Genomic DNA, 22,035 nt, shown 5'->3' on the forward strand with positions numbered 1-22,035 from the left:
ATGAAACAAGTCAAATACGTTGTTCTATTGCTGTTATTACTTCTGGTATAAAAAGAGCTTGTAATATCCTCCCTAGGCAACAAATGTAGAGATGCAACAACCTCTGGATAAGAGCTAGCAGATAGAAGTAATAAATGTATTAATGACTTACAAAAGTAGCAGCAGTATGTCTTAGGCAACAGCGTCAGTCAACAATAATGCCTCTAGGGAATCCTTAGCACTGATAGAAAATATTATGGGCTCAATTTTAGCAGCGCAGCAACCTCAACCACAGATATATAGTTGCATTTTCAATTATTGACTTAATCATCAGGGTGACAAGCTCAAGCAAAGATGTATTTTATAGGTCACGAATTGTAAGATTTTCCTGGTGCTTAACCTCTGTGAGCATCGCCTAGATCCAATGCGTGTTAAGTGTTCCATTCATTGTCATAAGAGATGGGTTCTGTGAACACCCATGAAACATGGGGTCAATGAGTTTGACTCAAAAAACTACACAGTTATATCCTGATAGCAATATCACAAGATTTGATGATTGTACATTGTATCCATGGTTACTGAGATGAGATGAGATGACTTCTAATGTTCTTCAGGTTAAGCTACTCTGTTAGATCGATTTAAAATTTTGAAGTGTTCAGTTGTTTAGAAGACTGTTTCTATGACTGGGATCAATAAAAAGTGTTTTGTTATTTAGAAGATTAGTTCTATGATTGTAAGACCAATTTAAAGTGTTTATTTGCTTAGAAGATTGGTTCTATCATTTGTTTGTTTTAAAATAAATTCCCCAAGCTTGCTTTGATTGTTTTGGTTAAATTTTTTCACATAATAGGTTTTATTGCAAACTATCTGTAATATTGCATAATATTGTTATATGGGGTTTATGCCAGAAGAAAATTTGTTTCATCATTTACTTCATTAGGGTTGCACATCTTACAGATTCTTTGTTCCCAAGGCATGTTCGAGATTGATCTACGTAGCAGTTCCATTATTTAGTTCATGTGTGTTGGTTTTCAGTTTTGCAATTATGCTGAACTGTAATGCAGTACAGGAAAATTGTAGTCATTTGATTAGTGTTATTTAATAGGAGTTTACTGTTCTACATTGTACATGTTGCATTGGCTGCACATAATCTTCCAAGTTCTAATTTCCTGTCACAGTGTGGATAAAAGAAGAGATTTGTTCTTGGAACTAAGAATTTTTTTAAATCTCATTAACACTAGGCTTTATGAAACTTTTATGTCTCATACATGGTTTCCTCCACTATTTTATAAGCTATTATTGCATTGATTGAAGGCATTATTAAATTTGAATTATTTGTTATTATCTTTGTCAATTTTACTTTTAAGTCCTAAAACATTGTTGAATAAATATGGCTAATGTTGGATTTCAGATCATGTACTGTTATGCAGCAAATAAAAAATCTTCAACACCAGCGCATATCTGGCTGACTGGATGTAAAGGGAAAATCAGAAGTAGGCTGCAGAAAGTTCCAGGTTTTGATAATTGGCATGTTGAAAAGGAAGAGTGCTCCTATATTGAAGCATTAAAAGAGCAGAAGGATAATCTAGTCTATCTTACTGCAGACTCAGAAAATGTTGTTAAAGAACTGGATTCATCTAAAATTTATGTTATCGGTGGACTTGTGGACCGCAACAGATTTAAAGGAGTAACCATGCAGAAAGCAGAAGATCAAGGCATTCAAACAGCAAAGCTTCCAATTTCGGAGCACTTAAGGATGACAAGTTCACAGGTCAGTATTATCATTCCTTCCATTGTAAGATATGAACATTGTTGCTTTGCTTAAATACATACACATCAAATTTATTTCACATATACCAATTTACGATAAGATATTATCTTAGTCATCAAGCATTAAACTATTTTGACTTGTATTTGGAAAAACTGTAAAGATCAAAACCCAATACTATCTCATAAGTTCAGATTATCATCTATGGTGTTTATGTTTTCTGTATATGTTTACACCTGTACTTGTATTGTTTTGTTTTGCTCTTAGTTGAAGAGAAGTGGTGTCTAGTAGGGATTTATTTTCAGTCAAATTATCAAAAATTAAAAAATATTTGCCTTTAAGTGAAGGGCATCTTCTTGTTTTGCTTTAGATAAATTTCAAGATGCTGTTAGGTTTATTTAGCACGAAGGTGAACCACCCTGGAAAACCACTGTTATAATTTTGAATAACAAGTACCTATTTAATAATAGGATAGCATTTGTTTATAGGGAGCTTCCCATTCTAATTCGAAGAATGGCTTAATGGCAGGTCACATTTTGTAAATTAAAATTGCTAATAATTTTTTTGTGACTTAAATGTGGAGTAACTTTGGATGTTTTTTTACTTCTATCACGAGATTCAAGTTTGGCCTAGAGGTTCTTGTGTACAATGACATCTTTCAGCTTCAAAAGAGAATCACTACAAGTTGTGGTTGATTGGGATGGTAATTGCATTGACAACAATCATCTACCTTCATTGTTTCCATGGGAAGATTAGATTGGTTTGTTGGCATTGACATGAATCATGAGCCTTGTCATGGTTCAGAACAGTAATTTTCAAAATTCTATGGTGATAGCAAGCAACATGATGAGCATATTTCAGCCTTTACCACTGCACATGGAATTCTGAGTCTAGCACATGAAGATGTTGAAATTAGCTTGTTTGTCGAATTTTCGCAAGGTGTAGCAGCTGATTGGGTTCATCATCTCACTGTTGGTTTGTCACAAGTTTGGAGTTAATGATTGAGAAGATTCATGTATGATACAAACCCACTAAGCTTGTCATATTTTTTCTGTATAACTGAAATGCCAATATAGATTCAGCAATTGATGAGGAAGTTTGTTGCAAGTTCGAATCATTTGGTTACAAAGATTTTTGACTCTCTAAATTGTTCTTCTAAACTTCTTGAACTCTTTAATAAATGCTTTATTTTCAGAAGATGCTTTCTTTTTGAAGATGAGTAATAATGCCACTAACATTTCATTAAGTTGGAATATCACATGATTGCTTTACGAGAGATTTAATTGTGCTATTGGTTCCTACCCTTTCAATCTAACAACCACAATAATATGGCTTTCACAACATCATTTCTAAAAGATCTAACAATTGTGCAACTCAAGAACATAAGTTTTATGGGGAAACCCTTTTTAGAATAATATTTCCCTAATATCCTATTTATTATTATTACTACAAATCTTGTAAATATTAGAATGTTTCAAATATTATCAATATTCCTTTGTTATTAGAATGTTTCTAATAACAAAGATTATTTTGTGATAGAAATACCGTCTTTGTAAACTATAAATGAGCGTCTTGCTCATTCATTAATTCATTCAATAATTTACCAATTACCTTTGTAATATGGTATTAGAGCTGTATTTTTTAAATGTCATGTTTTGAGAATGTTTTTCATTTCTAAAATCTCTTCCTTTGTAATTTGTTTGGTAAAATTTTCTAAAGAAGTCCTTAGAGGAATTTTGTTGGTCTGCTCTAGGGGAATATACCCACGTTCGTTCTTTTTCCTCATTGTTTGTTCGCAAGGTGCGAGGTGCAATGTTTGGACCATTTCTGTTGGTTGTTCTTTGCAAAAATGACGGATTTTCTCTAATCTCGGAACATCTTTGGCTCATCTGACCATAAATTTGTGTCTCTAGCGTCTCCATTGTCCATTTCTGGCTTTTTTTTGTGTTCCACACCTTTCTCATCTTGTGGCCCATTTTTCTCCTTGTAGACCCTTTTGCATTCACATCTTTTCCTTATCTGTCAAAATGACATTCTTTTTGGCCTTTTTTGTTTACTCCACAGTTGTTTGTTGTCCTAGACGCCAAGGCTGTGATTTTGATTCTCTATATGATGCCCTTTCCTCTGAACCCAATGCCATTTTGGTTCTTTTTTCCTGCTCCTTTGTTGTCCTCCATTCACAAGGTTGTTTTTGCACCTTTTTCTAAGAACAACAACCTTATCTTGAGATTTGTGGCTCCAATTTACGACTCTCTTTGTGGTCGACGGTTCTTTCTTTTGGTTGTTTTTGCAGCAATTTGCTATTTTTTAGAATTTGCAGCCAACAAGGGTTTCTTCTAAGCCCTCTATTTTTTAAGTATGTTCTAAATTTTGATTGTGGTTTCTTGGTGGGTTTTTCGAGAGCTTTTTTGGTGTCTCTTAATTTTTTTGGGTCTTCCAATTTTTTTGCCTTGGGATTTGTGCCTAGAAATAGTGGTTCAGTCTTGAAATCAAAGCATTTTTTTTATCAGTCTTATTCAACATATGTTTTTTGTGTGTTGAACGTATTCTTTCTTGATATTTGTGCCACCAAACTTTGACCTCTATTTTCTATTGTCACATCTCTGATGAATATTTTACTTGAGGGGAGTTTGAAATTCAATGGTGGAAACTACAATACTTGGAAGCAACATATGATGACAATCTTTGAATACAAAAGTCTTGACGAAATTGTCTTGGGCAAAGATTGATTGTCCTATAGATGAAGGCAAAGAGTAGGACAAATTTGATTTGCAAAATCAAGTTGTCACGCTCATCAAACTCTCAGTCATTGATGATCAAGTGCTACGAGTTCCTTTTGGCAAAACAATTGTAGAAACTTCGAGCCATCTAAAAGGTTTGCATGAAACCTTTGATAAGAGTTTTGGGTTCTTCTTGAAGAAGATGTTCACGATCGTGATGGATGAACGAGTGCCCTTGCAAGATCATCTCAATAAAATTGAGTACATTAAAGTTCAATTAGAAGCCATTGGATGCAAAATGGAAGAAGATATGGTGGTGATCACCATGAAGAATGTACCGTCTTCCTATGAGCACTTCAACATTGCTTACATTGATGCTAATGTTTTGTTTGTCAATCTTTACATAATCTTTTATAGCAAGATCATTGGAAACAACAATTTGGTAGTGGTAATGGTTCATCTTCAAACACACAAGCTTTCTCAGCTAACTCCTTTCAGAAGGATATAGGCAACTATTAGTTTTCTCAGTCTTGTCAGCAGAATTCCTTTGCTCCATCAGTAGAAAGCCAAAGAAGAAAAATATTCATGGTGGTGATCACCATTAAGAATTTACCGTCTTCCTATGAGCACTTCAACATTGCTCCCACTGATGCCAATGTTTTGTTTGTTGATCTTTACATAATCTTTTATAGCAAGATCATTGGAAACAACAATTTGGTTGTGGTAATGGTTCATCTTCAAACACACAAGCTTTCTCAGCGAACTCCTTTTAGAAGGATATAGGCGACTATTAGTTTTCTCAGTCTTCTCAGTAGAATTCCTTTGCTCCATCAGTAGAAGCCAAAGAAGAAAAATATTCAGTGCAACTATTGCCATAAGTTTGGTCATATGAAGTTTAAGTGGTATAAATGCATAGTTTCTCAAGCCAATAAATCTAGTTCACAGCCTAAAGTTCATGTTGTAGAGCACACTGAGTAGGGTGAGTTTGCCTTTTACGCCTTCATGGCTAAAAGAGTGGCAAATCATGTAAAATCTTCTGCCTGCTATATTGTTTAGGTGCCTCCCATCACTTTACTTAATGCTTGGATTGGTTCACAAATTTCTACCATTATGAGATTCAATTATTCTCAGAGGGGAAGAGTAAAGTTTGGAGGAAGGAAATTGATTTTCCTCGATGAGTACTATGTTCTAGAAATGAACTCAACCTTCCTCAATTAGTCAAATTCCGAGACGTTACCCTTCGCTAGACACGACTGTCAATTCACATCAGTGCAATATCATTGATCAAGAGACTTATTCTACTATTGCCATGAGTGTCGAGGATCATGATCTTTTTAGGCTTGTTGACTTAGGTTATTCTTAAGAGCTTGCTATGGCAGCTCATTGCTCCTCGGATATTACACTTTGACATCAATGGTATGGACGCTTAAATGTGCACTATCTTTTTCAGCTTGTTCAGGAAGATCTTGTCATTGGACTGTTAGAGATTCAGACCTAGAACCTTGGAGTTTGTGGAGCATGTTAGACTGGAAAGTAGCATCATAGTCTATTTTCAAATGGTGACTCTTGGAGAGATTTTGAGGTAATTAGAACTGGTCCGTGCTGATATTTGTGGACCTATGGCTACTCTTGTTGTTGGGACTAGATAGTTTTTACTTTTTGTTGATGATTTCAGTCATAAAATGTGGGTGTATTTCCCTCATCTAAAGCTAGAGTTGTTTGTTTTGTTTCGAAGGTTCAAAAGATGTGTAGAAACTTTTTTTGGGCTGAAGCAGTTCACACAGCCGTCTGTCTTCTCAACAACTCTCCTATAATGGTTGTTAAGAAGCAAACTTCGAAAGAGGCCTAGTTAGGCTTTAAGCCTAGATTTAGTCATCTCAAAGTTTTTGACCCCATCGTTTTTATCTAGATCCTTGATGCTAAACTCACTAAGTCAAATGCCAAGAGCCAGAAACTCATGCTAACCGTCTATAGTGATAGTCACAAAGCTTATCTATCAGTGGACATTGAGACAAATCATCTCATCATTAGTCGTGATGTGGTCTTTGACAAGGAATGAAGGCCATTTTAGCTCTCCTCTACTTATGAATTCAGAGGATCAGTCTCACAAGGCTCAATCAAGATTTGGGTGTTCGTCTTCTATTAGGTCCCCCTAATAGGAGGGCTTTAGTTGCAAAGGCTTCAACTATTATTATTCCTGCCTCTCCACCAATCATTGCTCCCGCAACCCCTAGACATGCAGTTGCACCACTTGACTTTCCTCAGGATTCATTTGATCTTCTATTTGACGATGATAATCCTATTGTACCTTCTGTTTCTGATGTTGACACTTCTACTCTCTAGCTTAAATGGTGTAAGACAACTAGTGATCTTCATGATGATGAGCTCATTGAGGGTAGAACTGCTTGAAAGAAGGGCAAACTTTCTAACTCTGTCAAATTTTCTCTCATGGCAAACATTTAATATGTATGAGCCTTGAGCATACTAAAAGGCAAATAGGATACCTCAATGGGAAGAAGTTATGAAGATTGAGCATCATAGTTTGTTGAAAATAACACTTGGATTTTGTCAGATTTGCCTTCAAGAAAGAAACCCATCAAATGCAAATGGGTCCACAAAGTCAAATACAAGGCTGATGGTACTTTAGATAAGTACAAGGCTCATCTTGTTGCCAATTGCTTCTCTCAGCATGAAGGATTTGATTACGAGGAGACCTTTGCTCTGATAGGAAAGAAGAGCACCATTAGATTAGTTCTAGCCATGGCAACTCAGTGTGGCTGGAAGGTCCATCAAATAATCCTCAAGAGTGCCTTCCTGAACGGTGAGTTACAGGAAGAGGTTTGCATAAAACAATCTCCTGGATTCAAGTTTTGCTGGTAAAGAGCACCAAGTACTCAAATCGGTGAAAGCACTCTCTAGCCTCAAACAGGCTCCTCGGATATGGTGCATGGAAATTGATAAGTATCTCAAGGAACAAGGTTTCTAGAGGAATCCTCCTGACTCAAATCTATATGTCAAGACTACTGGTAGTGACATCATCCTTCTGGTTATTTATGTTGATGATTTGATCATCACTTGCTGTTCAACATCTTTGATTCGTATACCTACACGATGTTCCTACAGTGGACTAGACTTTCTCACTAAGTTCCTATTTCAAGAGAAGTTTGTTTAGGGGGCACCTTGGTATAGTAGACAGCTCGACCATTAAGGAAGGGTATTAGAATAATAACTGCTAATGTCTTATTTATTATTATTTTGTTGGTCAATATTGTAAATGTTGTGAATATCAGAATGTTTCTCATCACAACTATTTCATAATAGAAACATTGTCTTTGTAAACTATAAATGAGCGTCTTTCTCATTCATTAATTCACTCAATAGTTTACCAATTACCTATTTAATAACCCTTAGGGGAGAAAATCATGACAAAATATTGCTCATATAAAGTCTTCTTTACAAACTTTGTAGACACCAACCTGCAGGAGGCTTTGGTCCACTCAATTTGTAGGCATCAACCTACTAGAGATACCAATCCCCACAATTCGTAGTGACTAACCCACTTGAGAGACCAATCCCCACTATTGAGCAGTAACCTAGCAAGGGACACCAACCTCTAACACAACAAAACTTTTATCTTCTTGTTATTGCTTCTTCAAAGTATGAGAGTCTACTTCGCGAATAAGAATTTGGTAAGGTAAGGAGTAATTTTCATAATCATACAATGAAATTTATAACTTATTTCAAGCTGGATCTTAATCTTATTGGCTAGTGATGCTAGTCATTTTCTTTCATTTTTAAGATACCATGGGAATTTCGTTGGTATAATATTGTCAAAGCATTTCTGGCTGCTTTCTAGTAGAAGTGGCCCCAAATGATTGGCATAAGTGTGAAGAGAATTTGATTGAGAACCTATTCAGGTGTTGATTATCTGGTTGTGGCCGATGGTTACAATTTATTTAAAGCATCTTCCCATTTATTTTATTAGCTAGCTGTTTTACCTTGGGCATTGGATCACGTTTAATAGTTAGGAAGTATATACCTATCCTTTGATTAAAGAGATCAGGTGGGTTGTAAACCTATTCAAATCCAGTTCAAAAGCCAAATTATCTAGCTTTTTGTTGGGATTAGTTGGTTCCTAGAACTGCAGATGGGAAATCCAAGAGCTTGCCACTTCTCCGATAGGATCTCTTAATCAGTTTTGGCCAACAAATGGGAATACTTCTTGATTCCATTGCACTTTAGGCTCCGCTACACCCAGGCGGGTAGACCTTCACCTCAAACGCTGACTGCTTGGTTCACGACCTTTCTATAGCAAATTTAAGCTTTGGAGTTGTTTGGCTGGGAAGGTCTCTGAACTCGATTAATAGGGAGATTGAATATTGAATGTTTGAATTGAAATGAACATTTTGCATAAGGTTTTAATAAAGGATTTGAGGTTTATAAGAAGGAAGTTATAGATATTTTGACTTCAAATATAAATCCAATACTTAAATGATAAAAAGACCAGTGCTTTAGTTTATTCGGGCAATAGAGTCAACTACAATGAAGATTATAATGTACAACTTTATAATGTTCTATGCACATACACTATAAACAGTTCAGATCATATATATATATATATATATATATATATATATATATATATGCAATTCTAAACTAGTCCAGATTGCACTTTAACTCTTAGGGTCAGGGAGACAGTCGGGACACAGATTCAGAAACAATTAAATATTTCACAATATTTGCGATGATTGAGTTCAAAATGCCATAGATGACCACATCCACTTATCTGACATAAATTGTTTATGGAATTTAAAAAATAATCATAAAGGATGAATCAACTGCAGTTTAAATCTCCATGCCTTAATAAAAATAAACAAAGGGCCTTTCATTTTATTATCAAGTATAATTTTTGAATTTTATATTACAGAGTCTATTGTGCTCCTTATCCCTCCGTACAAATGAATATATAAATATCTTTTGTGGAATGTTGAATGTGTCTTGTCTTTTTAATATTTTCAAATGATACTCCTTTTTTATCTTGAATACTAAAGGAATGTGACCTTTTAAACCAAAAAGTTATCTCTCTTCAAAAAAATAAAATACACCTCCCCTTAATTTTAAATGCTACCAATATTAATCGCATTCCTTTTAATAAAATCATTGGGCTTTTGACTATCAAGAGTGTTGGTTTGCAAAACTATAGATTGGAAATCCAAGAGCCTGCCACTTCTCTGGGAGGATCTCAATCAAATTTCGGCCAACGAACGGAAATCACTTAGATTCACCTGCACTTCGGGCTCCGCGACACCCAGGCGGGTAGTCCTTCACCTTGAACACTGACTACTTAATTCAACGGTTTTCTATAGTAAATTTGAACTTTGCAAGTTCCTTGGCTCGCAGGGTCCTTGAACTCGAGCAGAATGAAACTGGATGCTGAGTATTTGGATAAAATTTTAATAATAATGAATTTGATTTTTTGTAAGAAGGATATTTTAAATTTTCTGACTTTAATACCAAAAGACTAGTGCTTTGTTAATCTAGGTGATAGAGTCAACTTCGGTGAACTTTCACGTACAACTTCATAATGTTCAATGCACTTATATTGCCAACAATTTTAATAATCTAGACCAATTATAATGCAATCTTAAATTAGTCCAGATTGAATTTTAACTGCGCTGAGAAGGAGACAAATGGATAGAGGTACGGAAACAATTTAATATTCCACAACACCTATGATGATCAAATCTAAAATGCTAATTGACCATGTCCACTTATTTGACATCAAAATCATATACAGAATTCTAAAATATAATTACGAAGGATGATTCGCCTGTGGTTTAAATCTCCATGCCATTAATGATAAACAAAGAACATTTTTATTTTATTATTAAAATAAAATAATTTTATAATAATAAATAATAAAATTTCATTATAAACTTATTCCCTCATACAATTAATATAAAATGCTCTCCTTATAAATGACTTGTATGTTCGAATATCTCTCTGCCTTTGACAAATGAGAATATCTCATATTTATATTCCTCTTGCTCAAAATAAAATGACGTGACTTTTACCAAAACCTATCACTATAAGTTTTGCATCTCTTTAATTATTTAATCGCACCTTTTCTTTTTTCCATAATCAATTTAACTAAATTCCTTAAGAGTATTATTTTAATGTTTCCCTTAAAACATAAAAATTCTGTGCCGCACTACTTCAAATGTCGATGGCTCTTGTTGTATCGTTTCTTTAACCGCGTAAGACCTCCCAATGATCCATTGAACAATGTTTTCATTACTTTGAATATGCGTTACCACTGGAATATATTTGCCTGTGCGTTACTTTGAATATATTTGGTGACCGCTCAAGCACATAATATCATTACCGGTCTCCGTTTATTTCAATGATCTCTCTGACTGCGCATAAAGTCTGTGAATGGCGTTCGTGTAGATACTTTTACCGGCATAGTTCCTTGTATCTTTCATGTAACTGCATGTGTTATCCTCGAATTGTATTTGCAACTTCCAAACAGTGGTCATTGCATTTTAAAAATGGTCTCCCATTAGTCTGGAATCTGTGAACACATGTGCGGCTTTGCATTCCCCATATGCTATATACCAAGGATGAGGATCTTCTGGTCTTGGTCTTGCATTAACATCTTATCCCTTTGGGCTCGGAGATTTGCGAGAAGGATGAGGACATGTATCGAGATCTTTTATAGCCTTGGGCCTGTACCATGCTGTGAATAGAGTTTAAACTTTATTCTATATATTTGGAATTTTATCAGCACTTACGAGCAAGTTGTTTGTTCTGATTATCAATTGAAACACTTTGATCTTTTCCAGGGGATTCATGTAATTGTGTTGTGTTAAAACATTTCTCCAAGGTGTTTCATAAATATTTCTATCAATCTCCAACATTACTCCTCAAATTGAGACCATGAAATTTTGCAAAATTTTGTAGCTGCATCAAACAGTTCTTATAATTTCAGTGCCTTTGCTCAAAATTAAGGATTCACCACAGGTTGTGTATGAGTTTGCCATATAATGGTATGAAATTTATTTGTTCATCTTTCACAACCAAGCTGGAGTTGAAGATCTTTGTGCCGAAGATGTCGTATGTGAAATGCAGTCTGAAAAAACAAATGTCTTTGTCTTTTGTGGCTCCCTGCATCTCGCTGTTTGCCTTGAACACTCACAATACCTGTATTTATCCAGCATTTTAATGTTTTGTTCTGTAAATTATGTGATGTGGGAAGACATATCACCGCCTGCCACATCATGTCTTCTATTTTTCTTATTAGATGATAATCGGACACTATGATGCTCGTCTTTTCTAGCATATCTTCAGCATTCAGAATTCTGGACGGGACTTCTGTAACTATAATCGCACAAATTGTAATATTCATGCCAACAAGGCATTCAAATGGAGCTTGATGCACATGTCTTCCGTTGTTTTGGATACACTTGGCACTACTGTGTGAATAATGATGTTTGAAACAATATCTACCGGCACTGCTTTACTTGTCGCTGAATGCCTGATTCACAATTTTGGTTGCCTATTCAATTCTTTGCATATCGATGCTGCTAAAAACATGCTTGCAGATCAAAAGGCTCGTGCAACTTTGAGAAATACTCTGCTAGTATGGTAAATAAACAAATCATCTTCTTTTCTTGCATCACGTCTTACTAATACTTTCAGACACTTATCGCAGCAGCTATCTCTACTTGTTGAAATTAGTAGTATTTTCCAATAACCTTGTATCACCAAGAATCATCAACAGCAATTATACAAAGAAGTCAAGCTGCTCATTCAAATATTTCTTCTTGCCCTTCAAACTCAGAAAGCTTTGTGTAAGTCATAAAATGTCTTTCGATCAAAATGGACCATATTATGAAGGTTTCAGATGTATTTTCTCAATAATGATTTTGGGATCGACACTTGTTTCAGTTATATTGCTCCCAAGTTATAAAACTCATTGCATATGATACCACCAGCACTGAAATATTCATGTATCTGCACATATGAATCTAATCTCACAGCTGATTTTAGAAGAGCAGAATAAGGGTTGGAAAGAATATTTGTCTTGTTTGTTTACCTTCTCCCAAGTTAAATGCCACTATATATTATGCACCACACCATGGCTCGGTTCTCATTATTTTTATTCTGCCAATATGTCTTAACAGGAAACTTCACAAATCCCTACACAAATGTTGACTCCGTCCACTCCTTTGAAGAACCACATTTCCAATCATCCTATTCTAGAATTAATGACTTAACTTGTAATTCAAAGAATGCTGAAGAAGCTGGAAGTGCACCTGTTGATTTTAGCCAATGATGGGTGTCGAAGGTGAATGTGAAGTTTGGTGACAGAAGTTTCCTTGCTGCTTTGATCTGTGGTAGTCCATTTCCGGCCCTGTCATTATTCAGTCCTGTATTGCAGACAATTGCTATTTTGACTTTGTTTCTCTTTGAATGCACTATTAACTTGGTGAGGACCTCAACAGAAACTCGCATGAATTCATTCTATAAATCATTAGATGAAATTCTTTATTGCTATCAGAATTGCTTGTTCGATTGGATAGATATAATAAATGTCTAGTGCCTTCAGATGTAGATGTTAATCATAATAAACTAGACCTCCCAATTCCTTTTTAATGGAGCATTTCAGATTTTGCAAATTGATTGCAACTTTCTTCGATATCCCTACATTTGACATCAATACATATATATATATATATATATATATATATATATATATGTATATATAGCTATATATATATATAGCTATAAAGTCTCCAATCAGTAGTTTCCAAATGGAGGCCTTAGCAAATTTGTTTTTCTATTATAAAATTAGGGCTCCATCAGGATCTTTACTTCGGTTTCAAAAATTAAGTTCCCATTATCAAAGGGAAAGAAAAGGAAATAAGATATCTTTCCGTGATTAGTGAATTACCTTGCATCATCTTCATCCATTTGTTTGATATATTCCAATATCAATGTCTGGCAAGTAGTGTATTTAGGCGACATGTAATATTTCACAAGATCTCTATAAAACCAGATAATGGTACAGTTGTCACACAAATACTGATCTGTAATTGTTGGATTCCTTAACAAGCTGAATTATTTTTGTACAGGATTCAGGCATTTTGAAGGGAAGGTTGTCATCAGTAGTTTCATAAAGTCATGCAACAAACTTGCCCACAAAGTCATTAATGTCTCTTTGTGCAGGTCTTTAGAATATCACAAACATGGATATCAGTTGGATGATCTCTTAATCCATACAAATGAAGCATGATAGAGAGTAATACTCAAAATCAATGGCAAGTTGAATGCTTCTTAGGTGAATATCATAGACAGTTATTAGCGTTGTTCTATAGATTATTCTTGTAAGAATTTGGGCTGGGGTTTTTAGATCGCATGTCCGTGGGATCTTTTGTTTCATCCTTAAGTTTGTTCCATTCTAGTTTTAATTAGGCGTGTTATTTTTTAATAGGGAGGTTTCTGGTGGGTCATATTTCTCTAAGGTTATTTGAGATAACTATTCTAGTCTAAAGGTTTCGTTTGACTTGAACTTTTGATGGAGACATGCTTTTCTTGTTATGATTAAGTCAACCGGGAAATGGCCCGAATCCATAACATCAAGACCAAAGGCAGTTCAAAAGGAATTCTCAAGGAGTGAATTCAACCAGCTAACTGAAACAGACAAAAAAGCCACCAAAAGAACCAGAAATAGAAAACACAAAAAGCACGAACTGAAACAAACTAAAAAAACTAGATGGATGGGGTTTTAACCTTCTTTTATTCCTGATTTAGCTCCTTCAGAGTTTCCAAGAACGAGCCCTTCCTGTGTGAGCGCTAAGCCAAGGACAAAGTAGAAGGGCATCTTTTGCCATCTCAGAAGACACCTGCAAAGTAGTTGCCTCTCTCCTTTTTACTTTTCTGTACTCCAGCTCCTCCTGAAGGGTGTTGAACAAGTTTGCTGTCTTTTCCATCTTCTCTTTACTTAAAGAGATGACTTCTTCAAGTTTTTCCCATGGGTTTTAGCTTTGACAATAGATTGGGACAATGATGACAAAATCCAGAAAGGGAAATTGAATTTTATGCCATGCCTAAAGTGATTGAGCACAGGGAAGAGATGGGAGGGGAGATATGTGAACCTAATTCCAAGCATGATGTTCTTGGAAATCACCAGAGTCACATCCTTCCATTCACCTGGGAGCTCATCATGATTGAAGCCATTCTGTAGACATGAGAGATTTTTTCACTAGGTGAGGAATTCCTTGAAATCCTGTTTCTAATGAGCATTGGAGTTTCTGGGAAGAGCAGTCCCTTCTGCCATTAGACCAGTCACAACAGCTATAGACTCTACAGAGAACACAAAAGAGATGCCTCCAAAGTTCACTTTTCCTTGATCACGAGACTTGGCAAATTTGTTAGATAAGTCTGGATCATAACCTTTCATCCCTTAAACATAATCATCCGTATAGCCCGTTTGAAGAACAGGCCAAAGAGTGGAGTTGCACTTGAATTCTTCAAAATTATCAGGCTTGGTCTGTATAAGATCTCCCACGACTTCCTAGCAAGAATGTAGTTTCACAGAGAGAGAAGGCAATGGATAAAAGAAAGTTGCCAAAAAGGAATGTGAGAAAAACCAGTGAATGAATCCCAACTAAAAAGCCTTTTACCAGGTAATCATTGCCTCTTAATTCGTATCTGTCATTTTTGAATGAGTAGGGGGATGAGGACATCCTTTGCCATGTGTGGCAATATCTTGATTGATGGCATCCCATGCCTCATAAGGAAAGTTTTGAACTTCTAACCAGGTTTGAAGTGAATCAATGAAGCGACCCATAGCCGCCAATCTATCAGTGGAGCAATTCCCCTCGCTGAAAGTGTGCTCGATTCTGACAGTTGTCCAACGTGGCCAATAAGCCTTCTGCTTTTGGAGATTAAATCCACCATCTCACACCTAGGCTTAGCAACTCTTCATAATGGCGTTGAGGGCATCCCCCTCAATGGTGATTTTTTATAACCAAACTGGACAGCCAAATCAGTTCCATGATGAGCTGCCTCAACTTCGGCCATATGAGCAGTTTGTGGCCCCAAATACACCATATTAGCCAATAGCAGTTTGCCACTTTTATCTCTAACGAAACCACCTCCGCTCGCCCGACCCGCATTCCCAAATGAAGAACCATCGAAGTTGAGATTAAGCCATGTGGTGAAGGGGGGGACATGTTTTTATTGTTGCTTTAAAAGGTAAAATTTGTTTAAATGTTTACTAATGCTTTGTGTTGCTGTACCGGACTTAGGATTTTAGAGGTTACTGTTGAAGTCTGGTTGAGCTGACAAACAAAATCAGTGGACTTATGATTTTAGAGTTTATTGCTAAGTATGGTTGTGTCGTCAAACAAAAACACCTAGTATTCATTTATCTTTTGATTGGAAATTTCTGTTAGGTTCATCCAGTTAGCACTCCCAAGTCAAATGGCACAATTGTTAACAATCGACTTGCAAGGTCTTCCCGTGTATGTGAAATTGGATGACATTTTTCTTGAATAAGCAACACCTGTTTTTTTTTAGTCCTTTGATTTGAAATATTTGATTTGCCTTCGTCAAGGGCCTGCTGGCATGAAGGTTTTTCTTCTTTGATGAATCTAATTGGTGTTTTCTGTTAGATACCAGCCTCAAATAGCAAACCTTAACTGTTGATTTTTAATGTAGTCTTTCCCTTATACAGGTGTGTGTCTGGCTTTACAAAAACTGTTTTCAAACTTGAAATAACACCTGCTTTTAAAGGTGTGCATGAATATTCAAGGCTAATTTAACTTTATCCATTTTGCTTTTGTCGGGTACATATTTCACATTGCAAATTTGTTCTTTGGATACCCAACCCCATTATGCCTTACAAGTGCACTATCTATGGTGCAATTGGACTAATTATCATTCGTTATTGCTTCCGTTCATAGTTGTTCCCCAGAATAGATGTTTCCCGACTTTCCAAAATGAAAGACTTTCGCATTCATGGGTGTACACCTGATAAGGGAATCACAACCCTTACCATCAAAACTTGCATTCACCTCCCTAAGGTTTCTATCTGTTCTTTGACATGAAATGATTTTGAAAACATTGATCACTGATTTTGCAAAGGATATTTAGGAAACAGACAAAAACCACAGATGAACAAGGCCACGCGCCGAACATGGTTTGTGTTTATAATTGAAACTTGACTGATGGTAATTTTTTGATATGGGGTCAACTGGCATTGTACTAGATTTTTCAAAATCATGGGGATTCCCTGAGATCCCTAAAATGGTCTTGGACGCTGAGGTATTACGTAGCTGTCTTCGAAACAACAGGGACTCCTGGCTGTTCCCTGCACTGAAAGGCAGTCCAAAGAATGTTTCCCATGATAAGTGACAGTTGTGGGATGGCAGAGGGATGCTGTGTTGGTATCCTGGGGCTGGATTTGTCTTCAAAAACTCATGATTTGTCTGGGTTGGCAAGGCAACAGGGTAAACACATTCTTATGGAACAATGTTGAATTATATAAATCACGTTTCGAGATTTTCAATTTCATGCTTTGAATATGGTTCTATCTTGACTGAATATGTTAACATGCATTATTTTGTCATGAGCCTTCAGTTTATTATGTTGGGATGTAGGTAATATTTCAAATATAAAAATTATATGCTAAGCAATTAGGTTTGATTTTTTTTCTCTTATATTCTTGGAGCTCTGTGCACTACTTCTGATTTTAATACATCAGTGAGGATACTTTATTTGATTAGGACATTGCCTCTATCTGTAGCAGATGCCTTGAGAAATGACAATGCATGATTTAAGTGTTTATATGTTTGATTTCAGTTAATCGTTTGGTGTGTTCTAAGATTGTATTTGATTAGGAATTTACTGTTATGTTTCTCATTGTGAAATAGAAGAAGTAAGTTTCTGTTTTTAAAAATTTGCAGGTCCTAACCGTGAATCAGGTGTTCGAAATTCTCATCACGTATTTAGAATTCAAAGATTGGAAGAAATCTCTAATTCAGGTCATACCACAGAGAAAAAGATCTGAAGTTGATTATAGTGACCCTAGTAATGAGGCAAAGAAGACTGTTTTTAATGATAATAGCAGAGAGGACACTTCTTGTACTTTTGAGTATACTGAAAAGGAGCAAGCGACACTTCAAATGTAAAATTATTTATAGAGGCTATGTTTAAAACTTAATATTGCCAATCAATTCAGAGATGGAGCCTTGAAGTTGTTTCTTCCTTTATTTATACTCGTCTGTATTTATATGCTTGTCATGAACACAAGCATTTTGATTATATGGATTGGAATGAAAGTTTGTATTGATCTCTCTTGTCTCTATGCAATATATTCTATTTTTTAGTGAACTTATATGGCCCTTTGAGGTGGGATTTAATTCATAAGAAAAAGCTTTAACAGTTGAATGCTTTTTCCTCTTTTTGAGTTATTTTGACATGGAATCATGTTTCTTATCAAATATGCAACACATTGTTGCATAATCTAAATTTTTTGAAACACCATATAGAAATGTATCTTGATCTCGATGATTCTTCATAAAACCTAGTACCTGCGCTGTTTTGTTGTGCAGTGGGTTCAAGGATAGTGAGCAAGTACAGATACTGATTGAGGTAGAGTAGTGGAGGGGTATAAATTTTATTTATTTAGATGATTTTTTCGAATTCCCTATACAAGTATCGGGAATTCGAAACCATAATTAATTCCCTAGACAAGTATAGGGGTTTTAAATAATTACGAATACCCTATACAAGTATAGGGATTTTGAATAATTTCAAATTCTCTATACAAGTATTAAGAATTCATAAATTGTATAGTTAATTTTAAAATTAACTATACAATTTATGAATTCTCTATACTATTAAGTGTTTTGTTGGATGTAGAATATCAAATTTTCCTATCAAAAGAAACAATTTTAATGACCTGTATTTTTCTAGTGAGGACAACAGTTCTGGGACTGAACTTTTTGGGTCTGGTAGCCTACAGGAAATAGACTATTTTGTTATAATTAGGTCACAAGAATGTGCATTTTATTCAGATACCAGAAAAATAATATGTTTTCATTGTACATGAATTAAGTTCTTTGCGTCTATTTGTGTAATGTAATTCAGCAAAGGAGATTGCCAGGGCTATTGAAGGTGCTACCTGACTACTGACTATATATATATATATATCAAATGGCCTTAGAGCCAGAATTGTTGAGAAGACGTTTGGAGAGACCATCGTTAATTCTGTAACTTTCAATCATGCTGTTCTGATAACTGATCAGTCTGATCTGATGTTGCTATATATATATATATGGATCTGAAGTCTTTGTATTATCCTCTTAAGGATATCAGCGCCTATCTTTGAGTATTAGTTTAATTCTAACTAATCACCTTTTGCTAGTTTAGTATTAAACATGCTTTTGCATGGAAAGTCGCCGAAGGGAATAGTCAAAGTAGACTTTGGAAGGGACATGTCCTTTGGAAGGACATGCCCCTTGATCCCTATATTTAATAAGGGTATGATTGAAGTCAAAGGACACACAAGAAACATAAGTCTACTTCTTAAATCAATACTGCTTTAAGACGACTTGCAAAAGTGAAAAATATTTTCAGAATTATATCTCTCAATTCATTCAAGACTGAACATTGAAGGTTATCTACAACAAGCATAAAGAAGGTATTATCTAAGTCTAATTAAATACCAAAATTTGCAAAAACTTTACATGGTATCAAAGCTCTGGTTGTCGAACCTAGGCGCTGCAAATTACATAATCAGACTTTATATATATCTAGCATCATTCTCCTATCTTCAATAACACACACAATTGGACTCGAGGATAGATTTGATGGGAAAGAACACTTCGATGCTTGAAAATTTAGAATCGTGATGATTCTTGAAGAAAATGAAATAAAACAATTTGTTGATTCTGAATCCAGACAACCTATTGTTGAACCTCATAAATCTATCTGGAGTAAAGGAAATAGGAAAGCCATTCAAATCATATTAGATGGAGTGAATTACCCATGCTAATGAAACATCAAATAACATTTAATATGATGAATGCATTATTAAATGCATATGAGGTTAACAATGCAACTAGAGTTCTCGCACTAAAAAGACAACTACATCACAAACAAGTAAAGAAGGGAGAATCGATGAATTCTTACTTCCTAAGGGTTGCCAACCTAAGAGACTTTCAAGCATAGGAACCATGGATAATCTTCCTGACTTAAAAAGACTTAAGGGAGATTGTCTTCAGAAAGAATTCATAAAACTTGAGGGAAATTGAAAATGGAAGATGAAGAATTTCATGTTTTTAATACAAATTCTTATAAAGGCAAGAAGCATTTCAAGAAGAAAATGGGTAATCAAAAGAATGACAAACCTAAGAAAGATCTATTCAAAATAAAATGCTTCAGATGTGATAAGTTTGGATACTACAGATCTAATTGCCCTAAGAATTCTAAACAGAAAGTGAATTGTACAAATATTACTAGGGAAGAAGATAACTATGATCCTGAGAATCGTGTATTGTATTCGTCACTATCAAATGAAGTTTCAAGTAAAGCATGGGTGATTGATAGTAGATCATCTCGATATATTACAGGATACAAAAAACCACTAGACTCTATATCAGAAAAAGTTAATGGCGAAATCATCGTCGGTGATAGTTTAGCACATTTTGTCAAAGGAATTGGAAATTGCACTTTGAAACTAAAGTCGGATAGTTCTCTTTTTTTCAAAGGGGTACTCTATGTACCAGGAATAAAAAAGGATCTAATCTTGGTTACAACACTTGAAGATGATGGACATAATGTTGCATTCATGGATGGTAAAGTCATAACTTGAGCTAAGAACTCCTCAACTAAGAAAGCAAAATTGATTGGTCAAAGAAAATGGTATTTGTATGAATTAAATTTAGAACCTAGTCGATCTATTCAATCCTTAATTCATGAAGCTGCAGATATAAATGAAATATGACACAGAAGGTTAGGACATCTAAATTTCAAAACTTTATCAACTATGGAGAAGATGGTTGCTGGTTTACTTAAACTGAATAAAAATCACTCTAGAACATGCAAAAGATGCGCTCTGGGTAAGAACACCAAGAGTCCATTTTATGATAGCACTAGAAAAATTAACAATGTTTTGGAATTAATCTATTCAGATTTATGTGGACCTATGTTTGTTTCTTCTCTTGGAGGATTTTGGTACTATATTCTGTTCATAGATGACTTCTCTAGGAAAACTTGGATTAACTTCCTAAAATGCAAAGAATCATAAGAAATCCTAAGGAGGTTTAAAGAATTTAAAACTTTAATTGAAAATTTATTAGGATATAAAATTAAAACTCTTAGAACTAATAATGGAGGGGAATACACCTCAGATTTGTTTAAAAAGTTTTGTAAAGAAACATGAATTAAGAGGGAATATATTGTTCCTTATAACCCACAACAAAACGGGGTAGCAAAAAGGAAGAATAGAACGATTATAGAATTTGCTAGAGCTATGATATTTGATCAAATTCAAGAATATTATCTTTGGGCATAAGCCTTTTGTACTGCTGTCTATATTCAAAACAGAAGCCCTCACTCTTACCTTAGAGATAAAACTCTTGAAGAAGTCTTTACTAAGGTTAAACCCATAATAAGTCATCTTAGGGTTTTTGGGTGCCCTATATATATCCATGTTCCAAAAGAAAAGAAGTTAGAGCCCTCCGGGAGGGAAGGTATTTTTGTAGGGTATAGTGAAACATCTAAAGCATATAGGATTTTCATACCTGGATAGAAAAATATTGAACTTAGTAGAGATGTAATTTTTGAAGAAGATTTAATATTCAAAAGAGCCCTAAGTTCTTAAGAACCCTTTCCTTTACCTAGTTTTGAAAGAAATATTGAGAGAACATGGAAGAAATTGAAGATGCAATTCAAAATCTTAATCTTGGAGAAACTCAAAATTCAAAGAAAAGAACACTTCAGGCCATTAAAACAATAGAGGAAGCACAAGACTTTGTTGCACCTTCTGGAACAATCAGAGAAAGCAAAAGACCCAAAAGATTTTCTAGTGATACAACAAATATGAATGATTTGTTTAAATAAGAACCAACCAATACTTCAAATGCTATTAAACATACAACTTAGAAAGAAGCTATGCCAGAAGAATACCAATATATTATGAAGAATGATGTTTGAGAAATTGTTCCAAGACTTGAAGAAAAATCTGTTGTTTCTACTAAATGGATATTTAAAATAAAGCATGTTGCTAATGGTAGCATTGAAAAATATAAAGCCAGATTTGTAGCTAGGGGATTCTCTTAGAAAGAAGGAATTGATTATGAAGAAACTTTTGCTCCTGTTGCTAAACATACCTCCGTAAGAGCAGTTCTAGCTATCACAACATTGAAGGGATGGAAAGTACATCAGATGGATGTAAAAACAACATTCCTAAATGGAAAGATTACAGAAGAGGTATATTTGGAGCAACTTGAAAGATCTAACATTTTTCTTTGCAGGCTCAAGAAAGCTCTCTAT

At 35.0% G+C, this 22,035-nt stretch overlaps 1 protein-coding gene across 1 annotated transcript in view; it reads left to right on the forward strand.

The window, feature by feature from the left end:
* Positions 1-17,872, forward strand: part of TRM10 (tRNA (guanine(9)-N1)-methyltransferase-like protein) — a 52,521-nt gene extending 34,649 nt beyond the window's left edge. The window contains exons 2-3 of the mRNA XM_089821003.1: positions 1,391-1,750; positions 17,442-17,872. Coding sequence (XP_089677129.1) covers positions 1,391-1,750; positions 17,442-17,666 — 585 coding nt within the window. The 3' untranslated portion in view covers positions 17,667-17,872. The remainder of the gene's footprint in view (positions 1-1,390; positions 1,751-17,441) is intronic.
* Positions 17,873-22,035: the final 4,163 nt, after the last annotated feature.

This window comes from Cupressus sempervirens, chromosome 3 (genome assembly GCF_028749045.1).
Source record: "Cupressus sempervirens isolate cs-2001-9-10 chromosome 3, ASM2874904v1, whole genome shotgun sequence".
Lineage (NCBI taxonomy): Eukaryota > Viridiplantae > Streptophyta > Pinopsida > Cupressales > Cupressaceae > Cupressus > Cupressus sempervirens.